Source organism: Oryctolagus cuniculus, chromosome 14, assembly GCF_964237555.1.
Source record: "Oryctolagus cuniculus chromosome 14, mOryCun1.1, whole genome shotgun sequence".
Classification (NCBI taxonomy): Eukaryota; Metazoa; Chordata; class Mammalia; order Lagomorpha; family Leporidae; genus Oryctolagus; species Oryctolagus cuniculus.
Genome location: NC_091445.1, coordinates 86,574,640 through 86,597,777, shown reverse-complemented (window position 1 = coordinate 86,597,777; position 23,138 = coordinate 86,574,640). Strand labels below are relative to the sequence as shown.

The following is a 23,138-nucleotide window of genomic DNA, read 5'->3' as shown; positions in this document are numbered from 1 at the left end:
TCTGTCCATCCGTCCATCTGTCCATCCATCCATCCATCCATCCATGAGACACAAAGAGAGCTCCCTTTGTCTGCTTCACTCCACAGTGCTTGTAACAGCTGGGCTGAGCCAGGCCACAAATGGGAACCAGGAACTCAATCCAGGGCTCCCATGTTAGTGCCAGGGACTCAACTACTTGAGCCATCTGAATCTGAATTTCATATAATTTTCACCTCAGGAAATATTCTTTTGTTTCTTTTCAATCATTTTAAAATGAAAAACTATTCTTTGTCCAAAAGCCTTATAAAAACAGACCGTAGAGCCAATTTGGTCTAAAGGCTGTAGCTTGTAAACCCTGATCTAATAAAAAAAAAACAGAAATTTCATTCATATATGACAAACACAGGAAGATGCCTACAAAAATCTGCTTCTGGATTCTGGAAATTGGATCATATATATATATATATAATTTCAAATATTTGCATTCTAAGGTCTATTTTTTTAAAAATTCACGAGAGGGAGGGAGGGCAGCGAAGAGAGGAAAGACAAAGAGAGAGAGACTGATTCTATCTGTTGGCTGGTTCACTCCCCAGATGCCTGCAAGGGCTGGGCTGGACTGAAGACGGAGTTGGGGATTCAACCCAGGAGCTCCTATGTGGGTGGCAGGTACCTGATCACTTGAGTCATCGCAACTGCTTCCCAGATTCTATATTAGCAAGAAGGGAGTCAAGAGCTGGAGCTGGGGCAGGAGCAGGCACTGCTGTGTTGTAGAGTCCTGCCTTCCAGTGCCAGCATCCCATATGGGCTCTGTTCTGAGTCCTGGCTGCTCCACTTCTGATCCAGCTCCCTATTATTGTGCCTGGGGAAGTAGCGGAGGATGGCCCAAGTGCTTGGGCCCTCACATCCATGTGGGAGACCTAGGATGAAGTTCCTGGCTCCTGGCTGTTGCAGCCACTTGGGGAATAACCCCATAAATGAAGATTTCTGCCTCTCCCTCTCTCTCTGAATGTCTGCCTTTCAAATAAATAAATAAATAAATCATATATAAAAAAAGAGAGAGAGATGGTGCTGGGAATTGAGTGTCTTAACTGCTAGCTAAACACCAGTCCTTCTGAAGTCTTTTTGAATTCTAAATTTCTATGATCATCTTCAAACCCACTGTACCTAGTCTACAGCCCTCCTGGTAATGCTCCAAAACTCTAAACTCTAAACTCAGAGACAGTTTGGATAACAAGTTCTCCCTGCCATACAATGAATTTTTATTTCTTTTTGTTTTTTTTTCTCTTTATAATCAGTTTCAGGTTGTTAACTGAGTTAGCATATTCTTTCTTGATTTCTGAACTACTTTATGAATCTCGCAACTGGTCTATTCTACAAACCATCCCACATAATGCGTTTCTATCAGTCTTCCCAACACTAGGCACAGAGAAATCTGCTCCAAAGCCTACATTGATTACCAAATATTTTTAAAATGAACTTAAAAGACTACAATTTTAGCCTGATTTTCAAGATGCTCCAGTGTATGGTCAACACACATCTTCTACAACCCCATCTACTCTTATCAAGTGAATTTTATACACTGCTATGAGGAACACTGGTTATTCCTATGTCTCTTCCTCTGATTACCATGTCCCTCTTGACTGTTTCTCCATGTCAAGATGATCTTGCATTCCTTCTCCTCCAATAAGCCTTCCTGACTGATATAATCCCTAGTGATATTTCCACTTTGGTCTTTAAAATTTTATTAATTTTAATAAAAAGTTTATTGATAAATGTTTAAACAGTCACATATATTAATAAAAGTTTAAACAGTCACCCACATTTGACTAGTACATTTTCTTACCCAGGTAGTCACAAACCTTGAGGATAAGAAAAAATGTTTTTGGGTTTAGCAAAAATATCTTATACCTTTTGACATTCCATTAAAACTTGTTAATGACAATTAAACAGCCCAGTATCAAACATCCATTTTAATAATGTTTCAAAAACACAACAGAAAGAATTATATATTTCTTAGTAAAATATATCCCGAACAAGAATGCCACTTACTTTTACCAATATATCTTTTACAACTTGATTGCTATCATTGTGAACGCTGATATAACTGGAAAAGGTCTCTCCCAGGAATATATTCCTGTGAAATAAAATAAAATGCAGACATACATTCAGGTGTTATAAATACTCTGTTTCAGTATGACTAAAAACTTCAAATGCAGAAAACTTTAGGGAAAGATAGAGATTGGGTGAAATACCACTTCAACATCCCTTTATTTACACTAGGCTGCTCACTCAGTGCCTAGCATAGTCCAAAATACAAATGTAAATATGGGAATAATTAGAGAGGAGAGATCCAAGATGGTGGAATAGGGAAGGAGCTTACTGCTCTAGTCTAGGGGAAGACAGCTTACAAAAAGGGGAGAGAGTACAGTCTTAGGGCAGAGTTGGGGAGAAAATGGCGGAGGAAATTCCAGGCAAATTAGAGGGACACTGGGGACCCACACGGAGGGTGTGGACACGTGCAGCAGAGAGCCTCTGCGCCAGCTTTGGCGAGTGAGGGGAGATGCGCCTGGAGCAGTCCAAGCCACTGGCAATACAGCTGTGGGAAAAGCCTAGCTCAAGTGTGGCTTCGAGCCCTGTCGGGGACAGTGTACCTGCCAACCTAGAGGAGAAAAAAAGGGGGAACACTTCTGTCTCCCCGACCACACTGCACTGACATTCTGTAATAAGCCGAGAGAGGACGAGCCATTTTGGACATACGTAATAGCTGTGCCCAGCAACCAACCGAGTGGAGATGCCTGAGTCTGGCTGGGAGAACAGACAGGGGGCTGGGTGCTGGTGACTGTGGGAGCCTTGTGTGTCAAGACTATGAAAACACTGTGGCTGTTTCGGAGGGTGCATGGTGTGTCTGGGACTTTGGGCAGTTGCTGTGGGCAGCACCACATGCTCTGGGCTGCCTGATTCCCTGGTGAGGGTCATTGATACAGGATCTGTGCTTTTATTTTATTTATTTGAAAGGCAGAGTTACAGAGAGAGGTAGAGAGAGAGAGAGGTTTTCTATCCACTGGTTCACTCCCCAGATGGCCGCAATGGCCGGAGCTGCAACGATCTGAAACCAGGAGCCAGGAGCTTCCTCCAGGTCTACCTGGATGCAGGGGCCCAAAGATTTGGGCCATCTTCTACTGCTTTCCCAGGCCATAGCAGAGAGCTGGATTGGAAGAGGAGCAGCCGGGACTAGAACCCGCGCCCATATGGGATGCTGGCGCTTCAGGTCAGGGCGTTAACCCACTGCGCCAGAGCGCCGGCCCTAGGATCTGTGTTTATACTGAGGACTACACAGATCCTTTGTGTGGCATTGTGGCATAACAGGTAAAGCTGTGCCTGTGATGCGGGCATCCTATATGGGTGTTGGTTGTTGTCTGGCTGCTACACTTCCAATCCAGCAGCCTGCTAATGGCTTACAAAAAGCAGTGGAAGATGGTACGAGTACATGGGCCCCTCCCACCCATGTGGAAAACCCAAATGAAGATCATGGCGCCTGGCTTCAGGCTGACCCAGTCTAGGCTACTGCGAGCATCTGGGGAGTAAATCAGCAGATGGGGGATCTGTCTCTCCCTCTCTCACAGTACCTTTCAAATAAATAAATAAATCTTTTTTAAAAGTCTAAAAAATGAGATAATACCTAAGAACAAGAGAAGAAACAAAAAATTTAGAATTCCTAATTAGCTGACAAGTCTAATAACTTATGCTGGGAGAGGACTGTAAGGCTAAACGAAAGACATTTATATTATATTATATTAGTTTAAATAAAAATACATGGCCACTAAAAATAAATGTAAGCAACTCTAAATAATAATAATATATAAAAATAAATATAATTGAATCTAAAAGAAGAAAATCAAAACAAGGAAATAGGAATTACTATTAACATTTTATTATGGAATATATAATTTCATTTTTAAATAAAAACCAGAGCCACACAGTATAATTTGTACAACTTTTTATCACCTATATCTATCACAAGCATGTTCCGATTCCATGGTTAGTTTCTGAACAAATGGATCTGCAACAGTTTATGGCACTGTCGCATTTCACAACTGTGTTAAGAGGTAAGTTCAGAGTAACTGGTACCTATATTAAGAAATTAGAAAGGCATAAAATAAATGAGCTATCAATGACCTAGAAAAACAATAAACCAAATCCAAAATTAGTAGAAGAAAAATTAAAATTAGGGAAGAAATAAACAAAATTGAAACCATAAAAAATTATACAAAAGATCAGTGATACGAAGAGCTGGTTTTTTGAAAGAAAGAATAAACACATACGATATGCTAACATTGAATCAAGAAGACACAGGAAACCTAAATAGATCAATAACCAAGATGGAGATTAAATCAGTAATAAAGTAAGTCCCTCCCAACAAAGAAAAGCCTGGCACCAGATGGCTTCACTGCTGAATTCTACCAGACTTTTAAAGAAGAATTAATTCCAATTCCTCTCAAGCTATTCAAAACAATTAAAAGGGAGGGAATCCTCCCAAACTCCTTTTATGAGGCCAGCAACACTTTACTTCCTACACAGAAAAAGATACAACAGAGAAAGAGAACTATAGACCAACATCCCTCATGAATGTAGGTGCAAAAATTCTCAACAAAATTTTAGCTGATAGAGTCCAACAACACAACATATCAGAAAGATCATTCAACTGGACCAAGTGGGAGCTATTCCTGGTATGCAGAGAGGGTTCAACACTTGCAAATCAATAAATGTGATACATCACATTAGAACAAAAACCTGAAGAACAAAAACCATATGATTATCTCAGTAGATACAGAGAAAGCATTTGATAAATTCATAATACTTTCATGATGAAAACCTTAAGCAAATTGGGTACAGAAGGAACATTCCTCAACACAATCAAGGCAATTTATGACAAACCCACAGCCAGCATCTTATTGAATGGGGAAAAGTTGGAAGCATTCCCACTGAGATCCAGAACCAGACAAGAACCATTTATATTCAATCCAGTCCTGGAAGTTTTAGCCAGAGGGCATCAGGTGAGAAATAGAAATCAAAGGGATATAAATTGGAAAGGAGGAAGTCAAATTATCCCTATTTGTAGATGACATGATTCTATTTATATAGGAGATCCAAAAGACTCCACTCAGAGACTATTGGAAGTCCTAAAAGATCTAGTAAAGCAGTAGGATATAAAATTAACACACAAAAATCAATAGTCTTTGTATATACAAATTCCAAGGAAGAGAAAGAAATTCTAAGATCAATCTCATTCACAATAGCTACAGAAAAAATTAAATACCATGGAATATATTTAACCAAGAAGGTGAAAGATCTCCACAATGAAAATGACAAAATATTTAAAAAGAAAGAGGAAGACATACACAAAAAAGGAAAAAATCTTCCATGTTCATGAATTGCAAGAATTAATATCATCAAAATGTCCATACTACTGAAAGCAATTTACAGGTTCAATGCAATCCCAATCAAAATACCAACAATATTCTTCTCAGATTTAGAAAAAACAATGCTAAAATTCATAGAGAAACACAAGAGACCTCAAAGAGCCAAAACAATCTTATACAACAAAAGCAAAGCCTGAGACAGACAACACAATACTAGATGTCAAGACACACTACAGGGGAATTACATTCAAACAGCCTGGTACTGGCACAAAAATAGACATGCAGATGAATGGAACAGAGTAGATTCTCCAGAAATCAATCCACATATCTACAAACAACTAATCTTTGTCAAAGGAAGTAAAATCAATCCCTAGAGAAAGGATAGTCTCTTCAACAAATGGTGCTGAGAAAATTGGATTTCCACATACAGAAGTATGAAAAAGCAACCCTACCTTATATATCAAAAAAAAAAAAAAAAAAAACCCAACTCAAAATGGATCAAGGCCAGCTCCTTGCTTATGTGTCTGGGAAAACAGCAGAAGATGGCTCAAGTACTGAGACCTGGAAGAAACTCCTGGCTCCTTGCTGATGTGGCCATTTAGGAGGATGAACTAGCAGATGGAAGATCTCTCTCTCTCTGTAACTCTGCCTTTCAAATAAATAAATAAATCTTTAAAAAAATGGAGCAAGGATCTAAATCTAGGACCAGATATCATCAAATTTCTAGAGGAGAACATTGGGGAAATGCTGTAATACACTGGCATAGGCAAAGAGTTCTTGGAAAAGATCCCATAAACACAGCCAATCAAAGCCAAAGTAGATAAATGGGATTACATAAAGATGAGAAGTTTCTGACTGCACAGGAAACACTCAGCAAGGTGAAGAGGAAACTTAAAAAATGGGAGAAATTTTTTGCAAACTATGCAACTGCTAAAGGATTAATATCCAGAATCTACAAAGAGCTCAAGAAACGCAACAACAACAAAACAAACAATCCAGTTAAGAAATGGGCAAAGGATTTGAAAAGCATTTTTCAAAAGAGGAAATTCAAATGGCCAAGAGACACATGAAAAAATGTTCAAGATCACTAGCTATCAAGGAAATGCAAATCTAAACCAGAGTGAGGTTTCACCTCATCCCACTAAGAATGGCTCTCAAAGAAAAATCCATAAACAATAAATTCTGGTGAGGATGTGGGGAAAAGGTAGCCTAATACACTGTTAGTGGGAATGTAAATTGGTGCAGCCATGGTGGAAGACAGTATGGAGATATCTCAGAAAGCTGAAATAGATTTACCATATGACCCAGCTATCCCACTCCCCAGAATTTACCCAAGGGAAATGAAATTAGCATATGAAAGAATAATCTGCACTCCCATGTTTATTGCAGCTCAATTCATAACAACTAAGATATGGAATCAACCCAAATGTCCATCAAGTGATGACTGGATAAAGAAATTATGGTATATATATAATATGGAATACCACTCAGCCATAAAACAGAATGAAATCCTGTCTTTTGCAACAAAATAGACACAACTGCAAATCATTATTCTTAGTGAAATAAGCCAGTCCCAAAACAACAAATACCATTTGTTTTCTCTGATCTGTGCTAACTAATAGAGACCAAAATGTAATGTATAGGAATGAAATCGACATTTTGAGCTTCCATGATTGTTTACAGTCCCTGTCTTTACTGTTGAGGAACAGTGTCATTTTCTTCTTACTATCTGCTGAACTCTTAGTGTAGGGTTCATCTTATGAGTATAAAGTAGACTGAAAGTACATCATTGTAAAAATTAAGAGAGAGAATAGGAGAGGAAGGAGGAGGAAGGGTGAGAGTGTGGCTGGGAGGAAGGGTAGGGGGGAAGTATCACTATGTTCCTAAATCTGTATACATGAAATTTGTATACTTTAAATAAAATTTTAAAAAAAGGAAAAGAAAAGTATTGTTGCATTTCCTATGTGTATATATCATTCTTACCCGAAATTTTGTGGTAAAGTCAACATTTCTCCCAACATCAAAATTTCTGCACCATTTACAGTTGAAGGATCATCTCTCATTAGTTGGTTAAAGAGATCTCCTGCAGCAACAGAAAAACATGAAATTCTAATAAGTTTTGCTTACATAAATATTTGGCAGAGATACATTAAAAGTTTATTTCTTGACAAAAGCTATATCTTAAAAAACCTAATTTCTAATCTTTAATACAACAAAGGCAAGTAAAAAATCTGGCCACACAGAGAACAAACACTTTAGAAACAAACGAAAATGCAGGTCATGATATAAAAAGTACAAAGCATCAATACTTCTCAATAAAAGGAATACTAGTACATACACTGATGTACCAATTGAGGATAAAGGCAATTTTAATAGTTTCATGAATATGAACATATCCTTCCTTAAACTAAACTGTCATGTTGACAGATATTAATAGTACTGTGACATGTAGATTAAAAGGAAAGCCTATTACTCAGCTAGCCACCATTCACATGGTACAAAACCAGGCAATAAGGAATCCAACACAGGGCTAGTGTTGGCAGAAGACTGGTAAGGCTAGGCTTAATTCCAAGACAACAGAGGCAACTCAATGTCTCCTTAAGGTTATTATAGAGTAAAGCAGATATCATACATACCAGGTAAGTCTTTCTCTTCACATGTTACTGGAATATTGGTGAATAAAGTAGGCTTAGTCAATCGCATCACTGTGAATTAAGAAAGTAAACAAACATTTAATATTTCTTTGGGGTAATATTTTCAAACGTATGGTATTCAATCTTATACTAACACAAACTATAACCTAGATATTCCCTAAATATAACATTAAATATTTCCTAAGATTATCACATCAATGATTTACTAAAAATCACTCTATGTGACACAAAGAATTTTGAGAAAAATATTTTATTTCTAATCTATAAATTATAAAAATGTAAATATATTTTCATTATTGGAAAATAATTTTAAAGCTAATGGTTTATTATGAACACACAGCTTAAAAAAATCTTGCGCGACTTCACTGTATACAATGTCAACAAAATATTAGCTTATATTCACCTACCATTTTCAATATGAAACAATAATTTTATGGCAAAAAGATCTTTGTGCCCTCTGTCTCTCAATTATAATATAAGTCTCTCAATTATATATGTAAGTATCAGAAGTTCAATAAATGTTTCTTTAAATAATATCAATTCTGCATAAAATTATGAAAATATCTGTTAATGTATAAGTCTATATAATTCCTACCAAATCTAAGATTTCTTTTTGGGGCCAGCACCATGGTTCACTTGGCTAATCCTCCGCCTGTGGCGCCGGCACCCCGGGTTCTAGTCTCAGTTGCTCCTCTTCTAGTCCAGCTCTCTGCTGTGGCCCGGGAGGGCAGTGGAGGATGGCCCAAGCGCTTGGGTCGCTGCACCCGCATGGGAGACCAGGAGGAAGCACCTGGCTCCTGGCTTTGGATCGGTGCAGTGGCAGCCGTAGTGGCCATTAGGGGAGTGAACCAACGGAAGGAAGACCTTTCTCTCTGTCTCTCTCTCACTGACTATAACTCTCTCTCTGTCTCTCTCTCTCACTGTCTAACTCTGCCTCTCAAAAAAAAATTTCTTTTTGGGATAAGACAGAATGTTTCTAAAATTTATCTAGGAAAACAAATAAATGAAAATAACTTAAGGAAACTAGATGAGAAAAAAATTAAGAACAGGTCATACTATACTTAAAAATATATTTCGGTCCATATTAAATTAACTGGCTTATTAACATGAGACCATTCAGCAATATTAGATACTTAAAAAAATTATTAGGATGTAGGGGAAAAAAAATCAACCAAAAAGGAAAAGGATTATTCATTATTATGCAATAAGATAACTATTAAGCTACCTAGAAAAAAATAAAATTTAATTTACACATTCATCTCAGGTGTCAAGTAAATTGCGTACGTCCAAATAGGTACACAGAAAAAAATCTAAGTCATTGACAGATAGAAAAAGTGAATATTTATTCAATGTAGTTTCAGCAATAGAATATTTTGATTTATAAAAATTTAAAATAACATCTGAAGACTGTCATTTGACCATATTTAAAAAAAAAGACAACATAAAATTTAAACTAGAGGCAACCATTTAGCCTAGCATTTAAGATACTCATGTCCTACATCAAAACGCCTGGCTTGATAACCTACTCTGGCTCCTGACTCCAGCTTCCTGCTAATGCTGATCCTGGGAGGCAGCTGTGATGGCTCAAGTAAGTTGGGTTCCTGCCACCCAAGTTGGAGACTCAGATTGAACTCCTGGCTGTTAGCTTCAGCCTGGCCCACTCCTGACTGTTGCAGGCGTTTGGGGAGTGAACCAGCAAATGGAAGCTGTCTTTGCCTTTCAAATAAATAAGAAATAAAAATAAAATCTTTAAAAATTTAGTGACTTTTTCATCTTAATCTCAGCTTAAATGTCATAATTTAAAAAAAAAAAAACAAAAAACTCAGGCTGTTATTCTTATATATAGTATCTTATATTTACCATAAACAATATTTATTTCCTTTTTTGTTTCTAGCACTTCTTTCCCAACTCCATGAGGTCTAGGCTCTTACATACCATGTTCAGTTCTGAAACTGCCATATTTGATATTGGTTCTGGCACAGTGAGGGCAAATACTCTCATTTAGCAAAGTTCTACAGAATCTAAATGAAAGGATTCACATTTCACTGAAGTCTCCAGGTAATGGGCTTTATCTTGAAAGTGTAAGTTTCATGAACTGAAGCTATTAAACAACCTGGTATATTGAGTAGTTGGCTTTTGAAACAGTCAACAAATACTTACTTTAAATTTCTTAAGTCACTTTGTATAGCTAGCATTTACTGAGTATTTATTAGTGCCAGGCATTATGTGAAACACAAGTAATAATCCATTTAATTCTCCTGAATGCACTACAAGGTTGGTATTAATATTCCCATTATACAGATACGGCAATGACAATATCTAGAAAGGGTAGTTTGCAAACAAAGTATTATATAGCAGGTAAGTCGCAAAACCTAGATTTGAACTCAGATGCGTTTGCTCTGTTCTAAAATAATGCTTTATAATTATTAACTATAAGTGTAAGAGCACAAACCTGGAATGTCACACTTCATCTGAAACATCCTAGGGGAATGAGAAGTAGGAATGTATCTGTACAGTATTTTTTAAAATTTATTTTCTATTTACTTGAAAGGCAGAGTTACAGAGAGAAGATGAGAGAGAGAGAGAGAGAGAGAGAGAGAGAAATCTTCCATCTGCTTGTTCATTCCCCAAATGGTCACAACCGCCAGGGGTGGGCCAGGTAGAAGAGAGGAGCCTGGAGCAAATTCTTCCAGATCTCCTACAAGGGTGCAGAAGCCTAAGGACTTGCGCCATCTTCCACTGCTTTCCCAGGTACATTAGCAGGGAGCTGGATTGGAAGTGGAGCAGCTTCAACCTGAAATGGCACCCATATGGGATGCTGGTGCTGCAGGTGGAGGCTTAACCTATTATGCCACAACACTGGCCCCCAAACAGAGTATTAACTAGTACAGAAGGAGACAGAGATCTTCCATCAGCTTGTTTACTACCCAAATGGCCACAATGACCAGGGCTGTACCAGGCTGAAGCCAAGAGGCAGGAACTTCATCCTGGTCTCATACACGGGTGGCAAGGGCCCAAACATTTGGGCCATCTGCTGCCTTCCAGGTGCATTAGCAGGGAAATGGATTGGAAGCAGAGCAGCTAGGAGCTGAACCTATGGGATTCTGGTGCCACAAGCAGCAGCTCAACACACAGCACAGTGCTGGTCCCTCTCACTTTTAACTAGGAAAAGATAACCATTAAACAGAATATGAAGATCATAAAATGGTGCCTTCAAAGTGATACACAGGATGCAACGTAAATATCCAGGATTCTAAGCTCACTTTGAATACCATTTGGTGTTCTCTATTTCTTTCCCACTAATTATTTTTATTTCATAAGAAACGAAATCTTACACAAGGAAGTTAACACACTCTCAAAGGGATCCTAGAATTCATTCAGGGCTGAATTCATTCAGGGCTGGCGTTGTGGCCCAGTGGGTAAAGCTGCCACCTGCAGCGCTGGCATCCCATATGAGTGCCTAATTGAGTCCCAGCTGCTCCACTTCTCATTTAATTCCCTGCTAATATGCCCAGGAAAGCAACAGAAGATGGACTAACTACTTGGGCCCCTGTACCCACATGGGAGACCTGGAGGAAGCTCCTAGTTCCTGGCTTTAGTTGGCCCAGCCCTGATGTGGTTATTCAGGGATAAACCAGTGAATGGAAGATTCTCTCTCTCCCTCTCTGTGTGTAACTCTGACTTTCAGGGGCCGGTGCCCTTTCATCAGGTTAAGCTGCCACCTGCAGTGCCAGCATCCCATATGGGAGCCGGTTTGAGTCCCGGCTGCTCCACTTCCAATCCAGCTCTCTGCTATGCAGCTGCATGGGAGACCAGATGAAGCTCCTGGCTCCTGGCTTTGGATTGGCCCAGCTCTAACTGTTGCGGCCACTTGGGGAGTGAACCAGTGGACGGAGGTTCTCTCTGTCTCTCCGCCTCTGCCTCTCTGTACCTCTGCTTTTCAAATTAATAAATCGGAAAAAAAAAACCTCTTTCAAGTAAATTTTTAAAGTGAACTCAATGTGTAACTTATTTGCTTACTGTGAGATCCGTAAGTCCTGTAGTTCTTCCTGATTCTTGTGATTTAATAGACAGTGGATAAGGAACAATTCCCCATTTAAAATAAAAATATGGGGCAGGCATCCACTGTTGTAGGGCCTGAGTTTGAGTCTTGGCACTTTGCTTCTGATTTCGATTTCCTGCTAATGTGTACCTTGTGGGGGTAGGGGAGCAGCAGGTGATGGCTCAAGCATTGGGTCCTACCACCCCTGTGGGAGACCTGGATTGTGTTCTCAGCTCCTGGTTTAGGTGTTGTGGGCATTTGGGGAAGGAACTAGCAGATAGAAGACATTCTCTCTCTCTCTCTAGCTCACTCTCCTTGCATTTCAAATCAAATTAAAAATAAAAAATTATAAAAAAATATGCTAAATTGGTATTAAAAGCACCAATTTTCTTTGACTTTTCAAAAACAAAAGGAAAGAAATCAACAGAAGGCTAAGCAGTTGGTATCATGTTGGGGATTTAAAGAAAATTACTATAAACCACAATTCATCATATTGCAGATTTTTAAACCACAAACACAAACAAGTTAGTGACATTATCACTCTAGAGTACAATTATTTCTTGAACTTTTAAACCCATTAAGGTTTCACTGTACATGTCTAAAAGACAATCCAAAATATGCTGCTATTAACACATTTAAAATTCAGTATTTCCTATTTACAATGAATGAATGGATCTCAAGAATTAAAAATATTAGCTGGAAAAGAGAAAATACTGTCCATTAAAAACAAAGTTAAAGGATGACAGAAGAGGGGCTATCTCTGTGGCGAAGCTGGTTAACACCCTGGCCTGAAGCACCGGCATCCCGGTTCGAGACTGGCTGTTCCACTTCCGATCCAGCTCTCTGCTATGGCCTGGGAAAGCAGTAGAAGATGGCCCATGTCCTTGGGCCGCTGCACCTGAGTGGGAGACATAGAGGAAGCTCCTGGATCCTGGCTCCTGGCTTTGGATTGGTGCAGCTCTGGCCGTTGCGGCCATCTGGGGAGTGAACCTTCTCATGGAAGACCTCTCTTTCTCTGTCTCTCCTCTCTCTGTGTAACTCTGACTTTCAAATAAATAAATCTTAAAAACAAATGACAGAAGAACTAGAAGGAGACACTGGTTATCAAATATTAATTTTGTACCCACTGTTAATTTTTAAGGCAGATTTTTGGTCAAAAAGTTATTCACTTTGGCCTAGTAAATTAAGAGGAAAATATGATTTGTAAGTCAAGTATCAAATATTCTCTGCATACACTGAGTAGGACCATGTCTAGAGACTATCAAGTTAAACCGCTAAGCATACACATTTCACTTGTGAAACTGATATGCAAAATTAAAAAAAAAAAACCTTTTGTAAGTCATCAGAAAATTCAGAGAAAGATCAATGAGAGGTCACAAAGTAGCAAATGGGACCAAATTGAAATTCCATTTACATTTTTGCTGGCCAGAATATTAAAAATTAGGTAGACTCTTCTTCATGTGCAGAGTACCTGTTTGAATGCCTGTTTGAGGGCATTCAAGTTTGTGAACCTTGGATTAATTTTTAGCATTTTGTGCAGATAGAGTCTGAGTATTTATTATTTGAAAATTTACCAAATGATGGCCTTCAAGTTACTTGACAAGTTCACAACTTAAGTTAGATTTGTCTAGGATAAGGACAAAAAGAAAAAAATTCATAATTTGGATGCCATCTACATCTTATCTTTTTCCTTTAAATTTGACTTAACGTTTATTTAAAGAGCAGCTTATCAGTCAGGGAAAAATAAAATTATGGTACTGCTGCTACTTTCTTAGTAAATGCTAACAGTATTTTACCAATGCCCCTACAGATACACCTCGGTACACACTCGCCTCCCCAGTTTATCTTCATTTCTATGACTTAACGATGGAACCCAGAAACACTGCTGCAAGAATAACAAGCGCTACGGTTCTACAGACCCTAAGAAAATCTTTAAAGAAATAATAATGGGGGCCGGCGCCACAGCTCACTAGGCTAATCCTCTGCCCTGCGGCGCCGGCACACCCGGTTCTAGTCCCGGTCGGGGCGCCGGATTCTGTCCCGGTTGCCCCTCTTCCAGGCCAGCTCTCTGCTGTGGCCCAGGAAGGCAGTGGAGGATGGCCCAAGTGCTTGGGCCCTGCACCCCACGGGAGACCAGGATAAGCACCTGGCTCCTGCCACTGGATCAGCGCGGTGCGCTGGCAGCAGCGTGCTGGCCGCGGCGGCCATTGGAGGGTGAACCAACGGCAAAGGAAGACCTTTCTCTCTGTTTCTATCTCTCTCACTGTCCACTCTACCTGTCAAAAAAAAAAAAAAAAAAAAAAAAAGAAATAAAGAAATAATAATGGGTTCTAAATTCTTAGGCCCTGACTACTAAGTATTGTTCAGGTAGATGAGAAATAAATTGTTTCTTTTTTTAAAATTCTAGCATTATTTGAAGTAAAACTCAATCTTCAGTTTCCCACTTTTGGATTTCATTGGTTCTCACAGGAGAAAGTAATTTATATAAATTAGAATATTTTAAATCTGTCACAAAGATGCTCCTTTTAATGTGTGATTGTGGAATTAGAAAACTGCTCATAAGAAATCTATGAACCCTGACTATACCTTGTACATTTTTTTAGTTCTGTGTACAATCATGTCAAAGCAGTAAGATTAGCATAAAAAGACAATGGTATGACTTTTAACTTTTTAAAAAATGTATTTATTTATTTGAAAGGCACAGTCAGAGAGAGGAAGAAATAGATTTTCCATCTGCTGGTTCACTCTCCAAATGGCTGTTAAGAGCCATGGCTAGGCCAGGCAGACGCCAGGAGCTAGGAGCTCCACCTGGGTCTCCCATGTAGGTGCAGAGGCCCCAGCACATGGACCATCTTCCACTGCTTTCCCATGTGCACTAGCAAGGAGATGGACTGGAAGTGGAGCACGCATTAGGGATGCCTGCCGTTGTAGGCAGCAGCCTAAGCCACCACACCACACCACTGGCTGGAACTCTTATTTATTTTTTTTTTAAAGATTTATTTATTTATTTGAAAGGCAGAGAGAGAGAGAGAGGGAAAGATTGCGATTGATCTTCATATGCTGGTTCAATCCCTCAAATGGCCACAACAACTAGAGCTCTGCCAGGCCAGTGCCAGGAGCCCGGAACTTCCTCCAGGTCACCTACATGGTTGCAGGGGTCCAAGTACTTGGGCATTCTCTGCTGCTTTCCTAGGCACATTAGCAGGGAGCTGGATCAGAAGTGGAGCAGCTGGAGTCCAATGGGGGATGCTGGTATCCTGTGTGGTGGCTTAAACTGCAATGCCACAACATCAGCTCCCAACTTTTAACTCTTGATTAGCTAAACAAACTTGAAAAATAAAACCAAACGTACTGTTTTAAGACTGTCTTAGGGGCTGGCGCCGCAGCTCACTAGGCTAATCCTCTGCCTTGCGGCGCCAGCACACCGGGTTCTAGTCCCAGTGGGGGCACCGGATTCTGTCCCAGTTGCCCCTCTTCCAGGCCAGCTCTGTTGTGGCCAGGGAGTGCCGTGGAGGATGGCCCAAGTGCTTGGGCCCTGCACCCCATGGGAGACCAGGAGAAGCACCTGGCTCCTGGCTTCGGATCAGCGCCGTGCGCCAGCTGCAGCGGCCATTGGAGAATGTACCAACGGCAAAGGAAGACCTTTCTCTCTGTCTCTCTCTCTCACTGTCCACTTTGCCTGTCAAAAAAAAAAAAAAAAAAAAAAAGACTAATAATACCAAGCATCCTTTATTTTTAAGCTCACTGGCAACACTGAATAACTTCTTCAAGTCTTTTTAAGAGTAATAATTTAATTAAATAAAAGAAGAAATTACTGAAGTTGTCTTGAAAACTCCTCCTGTTCCCCTGTATATTTTTAGTTAATGACTTTTGGAAACTTTCATGCACATGATTATTTTCTAGACAGGAATCTCATCTGAACGAGTAAAAAGCTGCTAAATGGAATTTAAAAGTAAATCAGTTTGGCCAGAGAGAAACCTATCAGGAAAATATGATTTCTTTAGTTAAAAATTAGTGCATTCTAGGCATTGTCAGTCAGCTGAGGCCATGAAGAATCCCACCAACAGGCACATTTATCATGCATTATTGAGTTCCCACCATGGCAGGCATTTTCCTATAAGGCAAGTACGTCTCCGTCTTCCCAGTGTGTACTGTATTATTCATTTTACTCAGGGAGCTGGTTTGAGTTAATTGTAGGAATCACACATAAACTCTGTGAGGATAGGGGCCATGTATGTGTCCTTCTCTACTATATCATAGCACCAAGTACACATTTACATTGGTTGAATAAAGACATGCTTACATGCTTTTATAAATCCTTTATTCTATAAATCATTTTGGCTATTTTCATGTGATGTATAAAACCAATTTGTAAGATTTTGCTTATGACAAACTTATAATGACTACAATAATCATTCACATTAATAATAAATATTAACAGTCACATGGATTGAATTACCTGTATTAGAGTAATTAAAGAATTTGATCTCCTATCTATATTTGATATTTCCTTCCAAACAGGTTAGAACTTTGAAGATACATTATGGTCTTAGGCAAATTGTACCATCCATCACATATCTGGGAATCTTAAGAATCTGGGCTGGTCTCCCACTTTGAACTACATTCATGCCACTTGAATAGCATTGCTAACAGAATAGCTTTTAGCATTATTTTAAAAAATCACTATACTTCAGGTAAATAAAGAAAAAATACAGTAAAATTAGATTTTAAGGATTCATCAAAATCTGGATTACTCATTTCAATTAATAGGAATACCTTGTTCAAACACTGTGAAGGTAACAGAACCAAAGGAACACAGCATTTTACTTTCAAATTCAGTATGAGAAGTAATCCATCACAATTCATTTAAAAGAAGGCTGCTAGAAAGTTTTCAACTTAAATTTAACAAGCCTAGGAATTTATCTGGTACTTATTCATTTCTGGAACACAAATCATAACACATATTACCATAAAATTAGTTTTCCACAATATTAATAAATAGGCTATATCAGAGAAGCATCAAACAAAAAATAGTAATTAGAAGTTTAAAAATCAGAAAAAATTTATTCAGTTAAATAGTTCACTCCATACTCAGTTCACTCAGAACATTCCTCTTTTGGTCAAGCAGCGCAATTCACTACATACTAAAAATAACACCATATTTATGTACAAATAAATGAATTTTTCCAGTAAGAGCTAATCTCCTTTTAAGAAGATTTCCCACATATTCACAGTACATAATATCACAGAACACCCATATTTGGCCTAAATGTCTCTGAATTGTAGCATTACAAGATGGAAGTTCATTGTGCCTGATAATTTGATTGAGTTTTGCCCAGATGTCTTCCAGAGTTTGATGGTCACAAATGGTATGTCCTATTGTCCATCTTGCTCTATAAAGTGAATGTACATTTAATGCCTTTAAACTATCTTGCAATTTTTTAGACAAAGGCAAAATCTTTCCAGTGCAATTACTGCTGGGAAGGGAAACACTCCAGGATCTCCTCTTGCGCCGTTCTCCTGATTGTTTATCCGGATTTCCAGAATCAGTCTGCCCATCCAGGGTGTATGACTGCATTAAGTGCTGCTTTTTCAAACTAGGTTGAAATTCCAATAGATCTACCGTGCAATCGTAACTCTGTGATTTAACGGCTTGTTCTGAACTGGTTAAGGATTGTTTCACATCTTCAATGGCCTCTCCAGAAATCACAGGTGGTGATCTTTTAGGTTTGACTGGAAATTTGGACCCATCATATGGGAACCAAGGAATAAATCTTGATAGTGGACGAGTAGGAAAGTCTTGAATTGCTTTTTCTGCAATTTTTGGCAGCTGTGTGGGATCACTCTCATACGGTCGATAATGTAATATTATTTCTGTAGTCATTCTGCAGTAATCCAGTCACTCTTAAGGAAGAGAAAACGTCTTAGCTGAACTCCTCAGAACTAGAATGTAATTTATTATTACAAGACTTTCTTGCCCAATCAGAGGGAAACAGGACCTGAAGTAGAAGTATTGCAAAGAATAAGATATGGTAGGAATAGCCTGCATACAAACAGGCAGGGAGAAAAAGAAAAACACACACACAAAAATCAATCCCAACATGATATTTTATCAAAGTGCTACTTTGATAAATGTGAATCACAAATTTGAAAATCCTCTCACCAAAATAATGAATCTAAACTAGATGTCCTTCAAGATCACTTTCAGGCTAAAAATGCCAGGAGTCCAGATGTTTAAATCAACAGATATAAAGGATTTGAAAGTATCTATTAAGTAATAATAGTTCTAAGAATATAGCAAAAACAGAGTAAAGTAGTGATTCTTAAAATATCACATTCTGGGGCCGGTGCTATGGCATAGTAGATAAAGTAGCTACTTGAAGTGCCAACATCCCATATGGACGACGTTTCGAGATCTGGATGCTCCACTTCCAACCCACCTCTCTGCTATGGCCTGGAAAAGCAGTGGAGTATGTCCCTAGTGCTTGGGCCCCTGCCACCCACATGAGAGACTTGGTAGAAACTCCTGGATCCTGGCTTTGTATTGGCCCAGCTCAGCCATTGCAGCCATTTGGGGAGTGAAACAGTAGATGAAGACCTCTTTCTCTGCCTCTCCCTCTCTGTTACTCTGCCTTTCAAATAAATAAATAACTCTTTAAAAAAAATAAATTATCACATTCATAATGACAATAACAGAAACGTAATATGTACATATTTGAGACATCTGAATTGAGGACAATGAAATCATTGTAATTTTTAATCTATGTGGGTGAAAAGAAATCATTTTATATTTTAAAATTAAATGAATTCCACCAAAAATACATAGAATATTTAATGATTTTAGCTCATTCTCAGTTATCACCCAAAACAGGAATATAGCTTAATTTTGCATTTTAACCAAACTAGGAACTGGTTTTGTCAGATTCTTCTGTTACAACCAGAGTACTTAACACAGTATCAAGGCCCTAGAACCGCAGCTTCTGAATTCCAATCTGAAGCAGGAACAAGATGTTTAGATTCTTATTGTATTCTCTTAGAACACAACAGTCCTCAGGTTGCCCCAAATAAAGCAATCAATAATAAATTCCAGCATGTAGGACACAGGCTCAAGAATGGAGTCTTCCAGCTGACCAGATCCAAAGCACTAAGAGTCATATGCAGGCTCTACTACTTTAAGAAAACTAGAATCCCTTTGCCACAAAGCTCACTGCAGAACTACTTAATGAGGGTTTCGCCATTGCCAGCTAGAGTGGAGATTCCTGTCATGATGTCATAACAGAACCACTGTTTGATTCTAAAAAGTCAAAAGTAACCAATTTCATAATGTTCTTTTACATACTATTAATGTCCACTAACAGAGCTGTCCTAATTCATAGTGACTATAGTTCTTTACATCCATAATGTTAACATAGATCCATAATTTTAACAATATATTCTTTCAAGAATTAGTAATGATTTCTTTTTCTTTCATTCTTTCTTACACTTCCATACTCTAAAATATGGCACTAAGACTCTTTTCTTTGTTGTTATTTGAAGTTATTCAATATTGTACTCAGGGGAAAACTGAAGTTTTAAGAGCTCCTGTTAAACAAAATTTTTCTCATTTCAAGATTAACAAGGTGTTATCTTAACATTTCACATACTAAAGTACAAGAAAATAAACTTAAATGATCATTTAAGCATTCAACATCAATAAAATTAAAATTTGTGGAAATTCTTGATTCACTAGGATAACAGGGAAGAACAGTACCAAAGAGTTTTCATGAAGCTGAAACTATCAGGAAATGTTACAGCATTTGCCTTTTTAGGTCAGTTAAGCACTCTTTCCTAGGTAAATTTTGTTTTGAGAAATAAAGAAACAAAACTGAAAATCTCTAATGGCAGTCTCCCTATCACCAGAATTTAACTGTATTTACAAGCTTTTGATTTGTAGAAAAACCACACCTAGCAGTGAACAGAACTTGCAAATTCCCATCGAAGTAATTGGTAAAGGAATAATCTTTGAAAATGCTGTTTCATTCTTTAGGAAACAACATGGCATCTTGGAAAGATGGAGGCAGGCCTCGTGTTGAAATACTGCCTTAAATTACTCACCAGACTGCTTAACTTCTGAGAGCAAAGTAATAACTATTCCACTACTTGATGTGATATTGAAAAATAAGAGACATAAATAGTTTTTTTTCTTCTTTTTTTCCAGTTTACCATGACTAACCTCATTTTAGTCTAGATCATTTGTTCACTGCAATTATACTTAACACAGTGACGTTTCTTATTTCTGCAGTCAGAGATAGCCTTGTTAACTCCAGGCATCAGAATGATTGTTACAAAGGGACTGGCAAGCTTCCAATCACGCTTGATGTCTACATCTTAACCTGGAGTGGGTGGGCGTAAGGATGATGCAGTAAGGAAGGCAAGTGAAATTCAACGGAATTCAAATATTTACTGAGCATTTCATCAGCTCAGTCCAAGAAGGCCTTGGTAACCAAAGAGTAGAAGCATCCAAGAGATACGCATTTGTGATAGCAGAAAACATAAGAAACAAAGCTCAAAGCACTTCAAATATGAGTTTCAGAAAACAGTCATTCAAGGAAATTATGCCTTGCTGTTTCTTTTTAAATAATACAATTATCAGACTCAGTAAACTTGCCGTGAAGTTTTGGGCAAGTCTCCAACATACCAGTACCCAACAGTGACCCCTTGGTATTCCCTAAGAAGCGCCTCCGGCTCACCCTGGGACACCACAATCCCAGCACGCTCAGGTCCCTTATGTAAAATGGTGTCGTATTTGCATACAACATAAGAACACATTCCCCTACACTTTAAATCACGTCTGGATAACTTACAATACGAGAGGGACAGAGGAAGAGCGCCTCCATCTGCTACTTTATTCCCCAAATGTCCCTAACAGGTAGGGCTGGACCAGAGCTGAGGCCAGGACGCCGGACTTCGCCGCGTCTCCCACGTGGGCGGCAGGTACTTTGCAGTACACTGTGGTTATACCGGTTCAGAAAATACTGATAGGAGGAAAAGCTTGCACACCTTCAGCACAGACATAATCTGACTCAAATATTTGCGATCTGCGGTTAAGATTAGGAACCCAATGCGGTGACGGTCAGCCGTACATTTTAACAAATCTACGTTACGCGTGGCAGGGCTATGTATTGCTAAATCCTTCGCACAGTTGCTACGCAGTGCTAACACCCCAGATAAACCTGAAACCTGGTAACTTCCCAGTGCCCACTAAGAGACGAGAGACGGAAGGAAAAGCCATTTCGGATGTTTGCTTTAATGCACCCCGGTTCGCAGAGGTCTCCCCAGTAGGGGCGCGGCCTCGGCTCTGCATCCAAACATCTGGTGACTGCAGCAGCACAGGTCAGGGAGAACGACCAGGTGTCTGTTTCGTTCCAGAAAGCAGCTCTGAAAGCGAAACGCGAAGAGGCCAAGTCGCCTCCTCCTGCTCGCGCCGGACGCAGCGCGGGGCGGCGGGCACCGAGTGTTTTGAGGCCTGGCCCCTGTCACAGAGGTCGCGTCTGTGTGGCAACGGCCTTCGGGAAACTGCGAGAGAAGGGAATAAGACAGAACAACGGTACCTCGGCACACATTTACCTTTCAGCGCCAGCAGGTGCTCCTGTTTGGGGGGATTCACTTCCATTTTGACCGGCACGTCTGACTCCAGGCCTACGGGGGCTGAAGAGGTTCAACTTGGCCCGGAAGGGAAAAAAAGCGTACGTCGGGCAGAACAGGCGTCAAACGTCCTCCCAACAGCTTCTTTGTACCTTAAATTCTCCTTTCACTGCGTCCTTTACGGACCCAACGGCTTCTTTTCACCAAAGCCATCCTTTGGCTCTTGGAGATCTGCACAGAAAATACGGCGTTTTCCGTCTACGATCACACATTGCGACTGGAAGCAACCACTGTAACGATACGCGGCCTCTTAGAGATTAAAAAAAGGGCGAGAACGTGGCATGCCGGGATTTGTAGTGCAAGCAAAAGTCGCGTTGCATGAAGGGAGATGTAGTATCCGCCTTGGCTAGTTTGCCATTAGAGAGCCGAACTCATAACCGGGCCGGGAATTTCACCTTTAAACTTTAATTATGTGTTATCCATTTTTTTCCTTTGACTTTTTTCTTTCAGCAGTTGCAGGCTTCTTAGGAACAAAAACAACACGAGCAGGACTGTGCCTCCAACCCAGCCGAGGCTGACGGGAGGCGGAGCCGCTGACGGGAGGCGGGGCCGCGTCGTACTGGGCCTGTGCGCCAGCGGCGTGCGCGGAGGCCTCTGGGTAGGTGGCTCGACCCCGCCTCCCAGGTGAAGGCTCCGAGGGCTGCTCCTGCGCCGCTGCTCTGCCCGGGATGGCTGCTCTGGTGGTAAACAAGCCTGGAGCTGGGCCGGACAGTGGCCGGCAAGGCAGCCGGGGGACGGCCGTGGTGAAGGTGAGGGACTCTGCGGACTGCGCTCCCCGCTTCGGCCGTCCTCCGGCTCATCCGGGAGACTTGGGCGGCATCCCTGGGGCCCAGGCGCGGCCGCGGCGTCCCTGTGTGCCTGGCAGGCAGGTCTTGGCGTCCCTCCGTCCGCGACCTGGATCCCCGGGCCCGAAGTTGCCGGGTCTAATCCTGCAGATGCCAGCATGCACAGCGGGGACGTTTGTGAGAGGGAGCTGTGGGCCTGTGGGAGTGGCCCGGACCGCTCTTTCTGTAGCCCCTCTATCTTAGTTGAGCCTAGGAGGCGTTAACTCGCTTGGTTTTGTAGAATTGAGCCATTATAGCCTCCAGGTACTGTGTTAGGGGTTTTAGCTGGTTGGCATCTACTCATGAGGTGGATGCTAGCTCTCGTTTTGCAGGAAGGAAACCCAGGTTTCGGTTAACATGGTGTGCGACTTTAACGCCTGCGGCGTCCACTACGGCGCAGCTTCTGTGATTAGACGTCTGTTACTGGTGAGCTGCGCCTTTCCCGCTTAGCCGTACAGCCTGTCGACATGGTTGAGAAGTCTCCAATGGCAGTACAGTTGAATCTTAACTCTGGGGTGCCTGAATGGCCCTATGC

General features: G+C 40.2%; 3 protein-coding genes across 9 annotated transcripts in view; 1 reads left to right on the top strand and 2 right to left on the bottom strand.

Moving 5' to 3' along the window:
* TRAPPC13 (trafficking protein particle complex subunit 13) overlaps positions 1 to 21,843 on the bottom strand; it is a 49,151-nt gene extending 27,308 nt beyond the window's left edge. For all 4 annotated transcript variants that reach the window (XM_002714067.5, XM_008262283.4, XM_008262284.4 and 1 more), the window contains exons 1-4: positions 21,702 to 21,843; positions 8,036 to 8,104; positions 7,383 to 7,482; positions 2,029 to 2,113 (exon numbers count right to left, since the gene is read on the bottom strand). In XM_002714067.5, the coding sequence (XP_002714113.2) occupies positions 2,029 to 2,113; positions 7,383 to 7,482; positions 8,036 to 8,104; positions 21,702 to 21,747 (300 nt within the window). In that variant the 5' untranslated portion in view covers positions 21,748 to 21,843. The remainder of the gene's footprint in view (positions 1 to 2,028; positions 2,114 to 7,382; positions 7,483 to 8,035; positions 8,105 to 21,701) is intronic.
* SHLD3 (shieldin complex subunit 3) lies at positions 16,400 to 21,841 on the bottom strand. 2 transcript variants are annotated; one of them, XM_051853722.2, is made up of 2 exons: positions 21,702 to 21,841; positions 16,400 to 17,999 (listed from the first exon to the last, which is right to left on the bottom strand). In XM_051853722.2, the coding sequence occupies exon 2, from the start codon at positions 17,977 to 17,979 to the stop codon at positions 17,233 to 17,235; it is 747 nt and encodes a 248-aa protein (XP_051709682.2). In that variant the 5' UTR covers positions 17,980 to 17,999; positions 21,702 to 21,841; the 3' UTR covers positions 16,400 to 17,232. The 2 variants fall into 2 exon arrangements, with proteins under 2 accessions (XP_051709682.2, XP_051709681.2); XM_051853721.2 differs by having other exon boundaries at positions 16,400 to 18,094; positions 21,702 to 21,838.
* A 391-nt stretch (positions 21,844 to 22,234) lies between the features above and the next one.
* Positions 22,235 to 23,138, top strand: part of TRIM23 (tripartite motif containing 23) — a 32,012-nt gene continuing 31,108 nt past the window's right edge. Inside the window, exon 1 of one of the 3 annotated variants that reach the window (XM_002714065.4) lies at positions 22,235 to 22,528. In XM_002714065.4, coding sequence (XP_002714111.1) covers positions 22,448 to 22,528 — 81 coding nt within the window. In that variant the 5' untranslated portion in view covers positions 22,235 to 22,447. Of the gene's footprint in view, positions 23,030 to 23,138 lie in introns of all 3 variants that reach the window. The other 2 variants (XM_051853709.2, XM_051853708.2) reach the window with 2 other exon arrangements.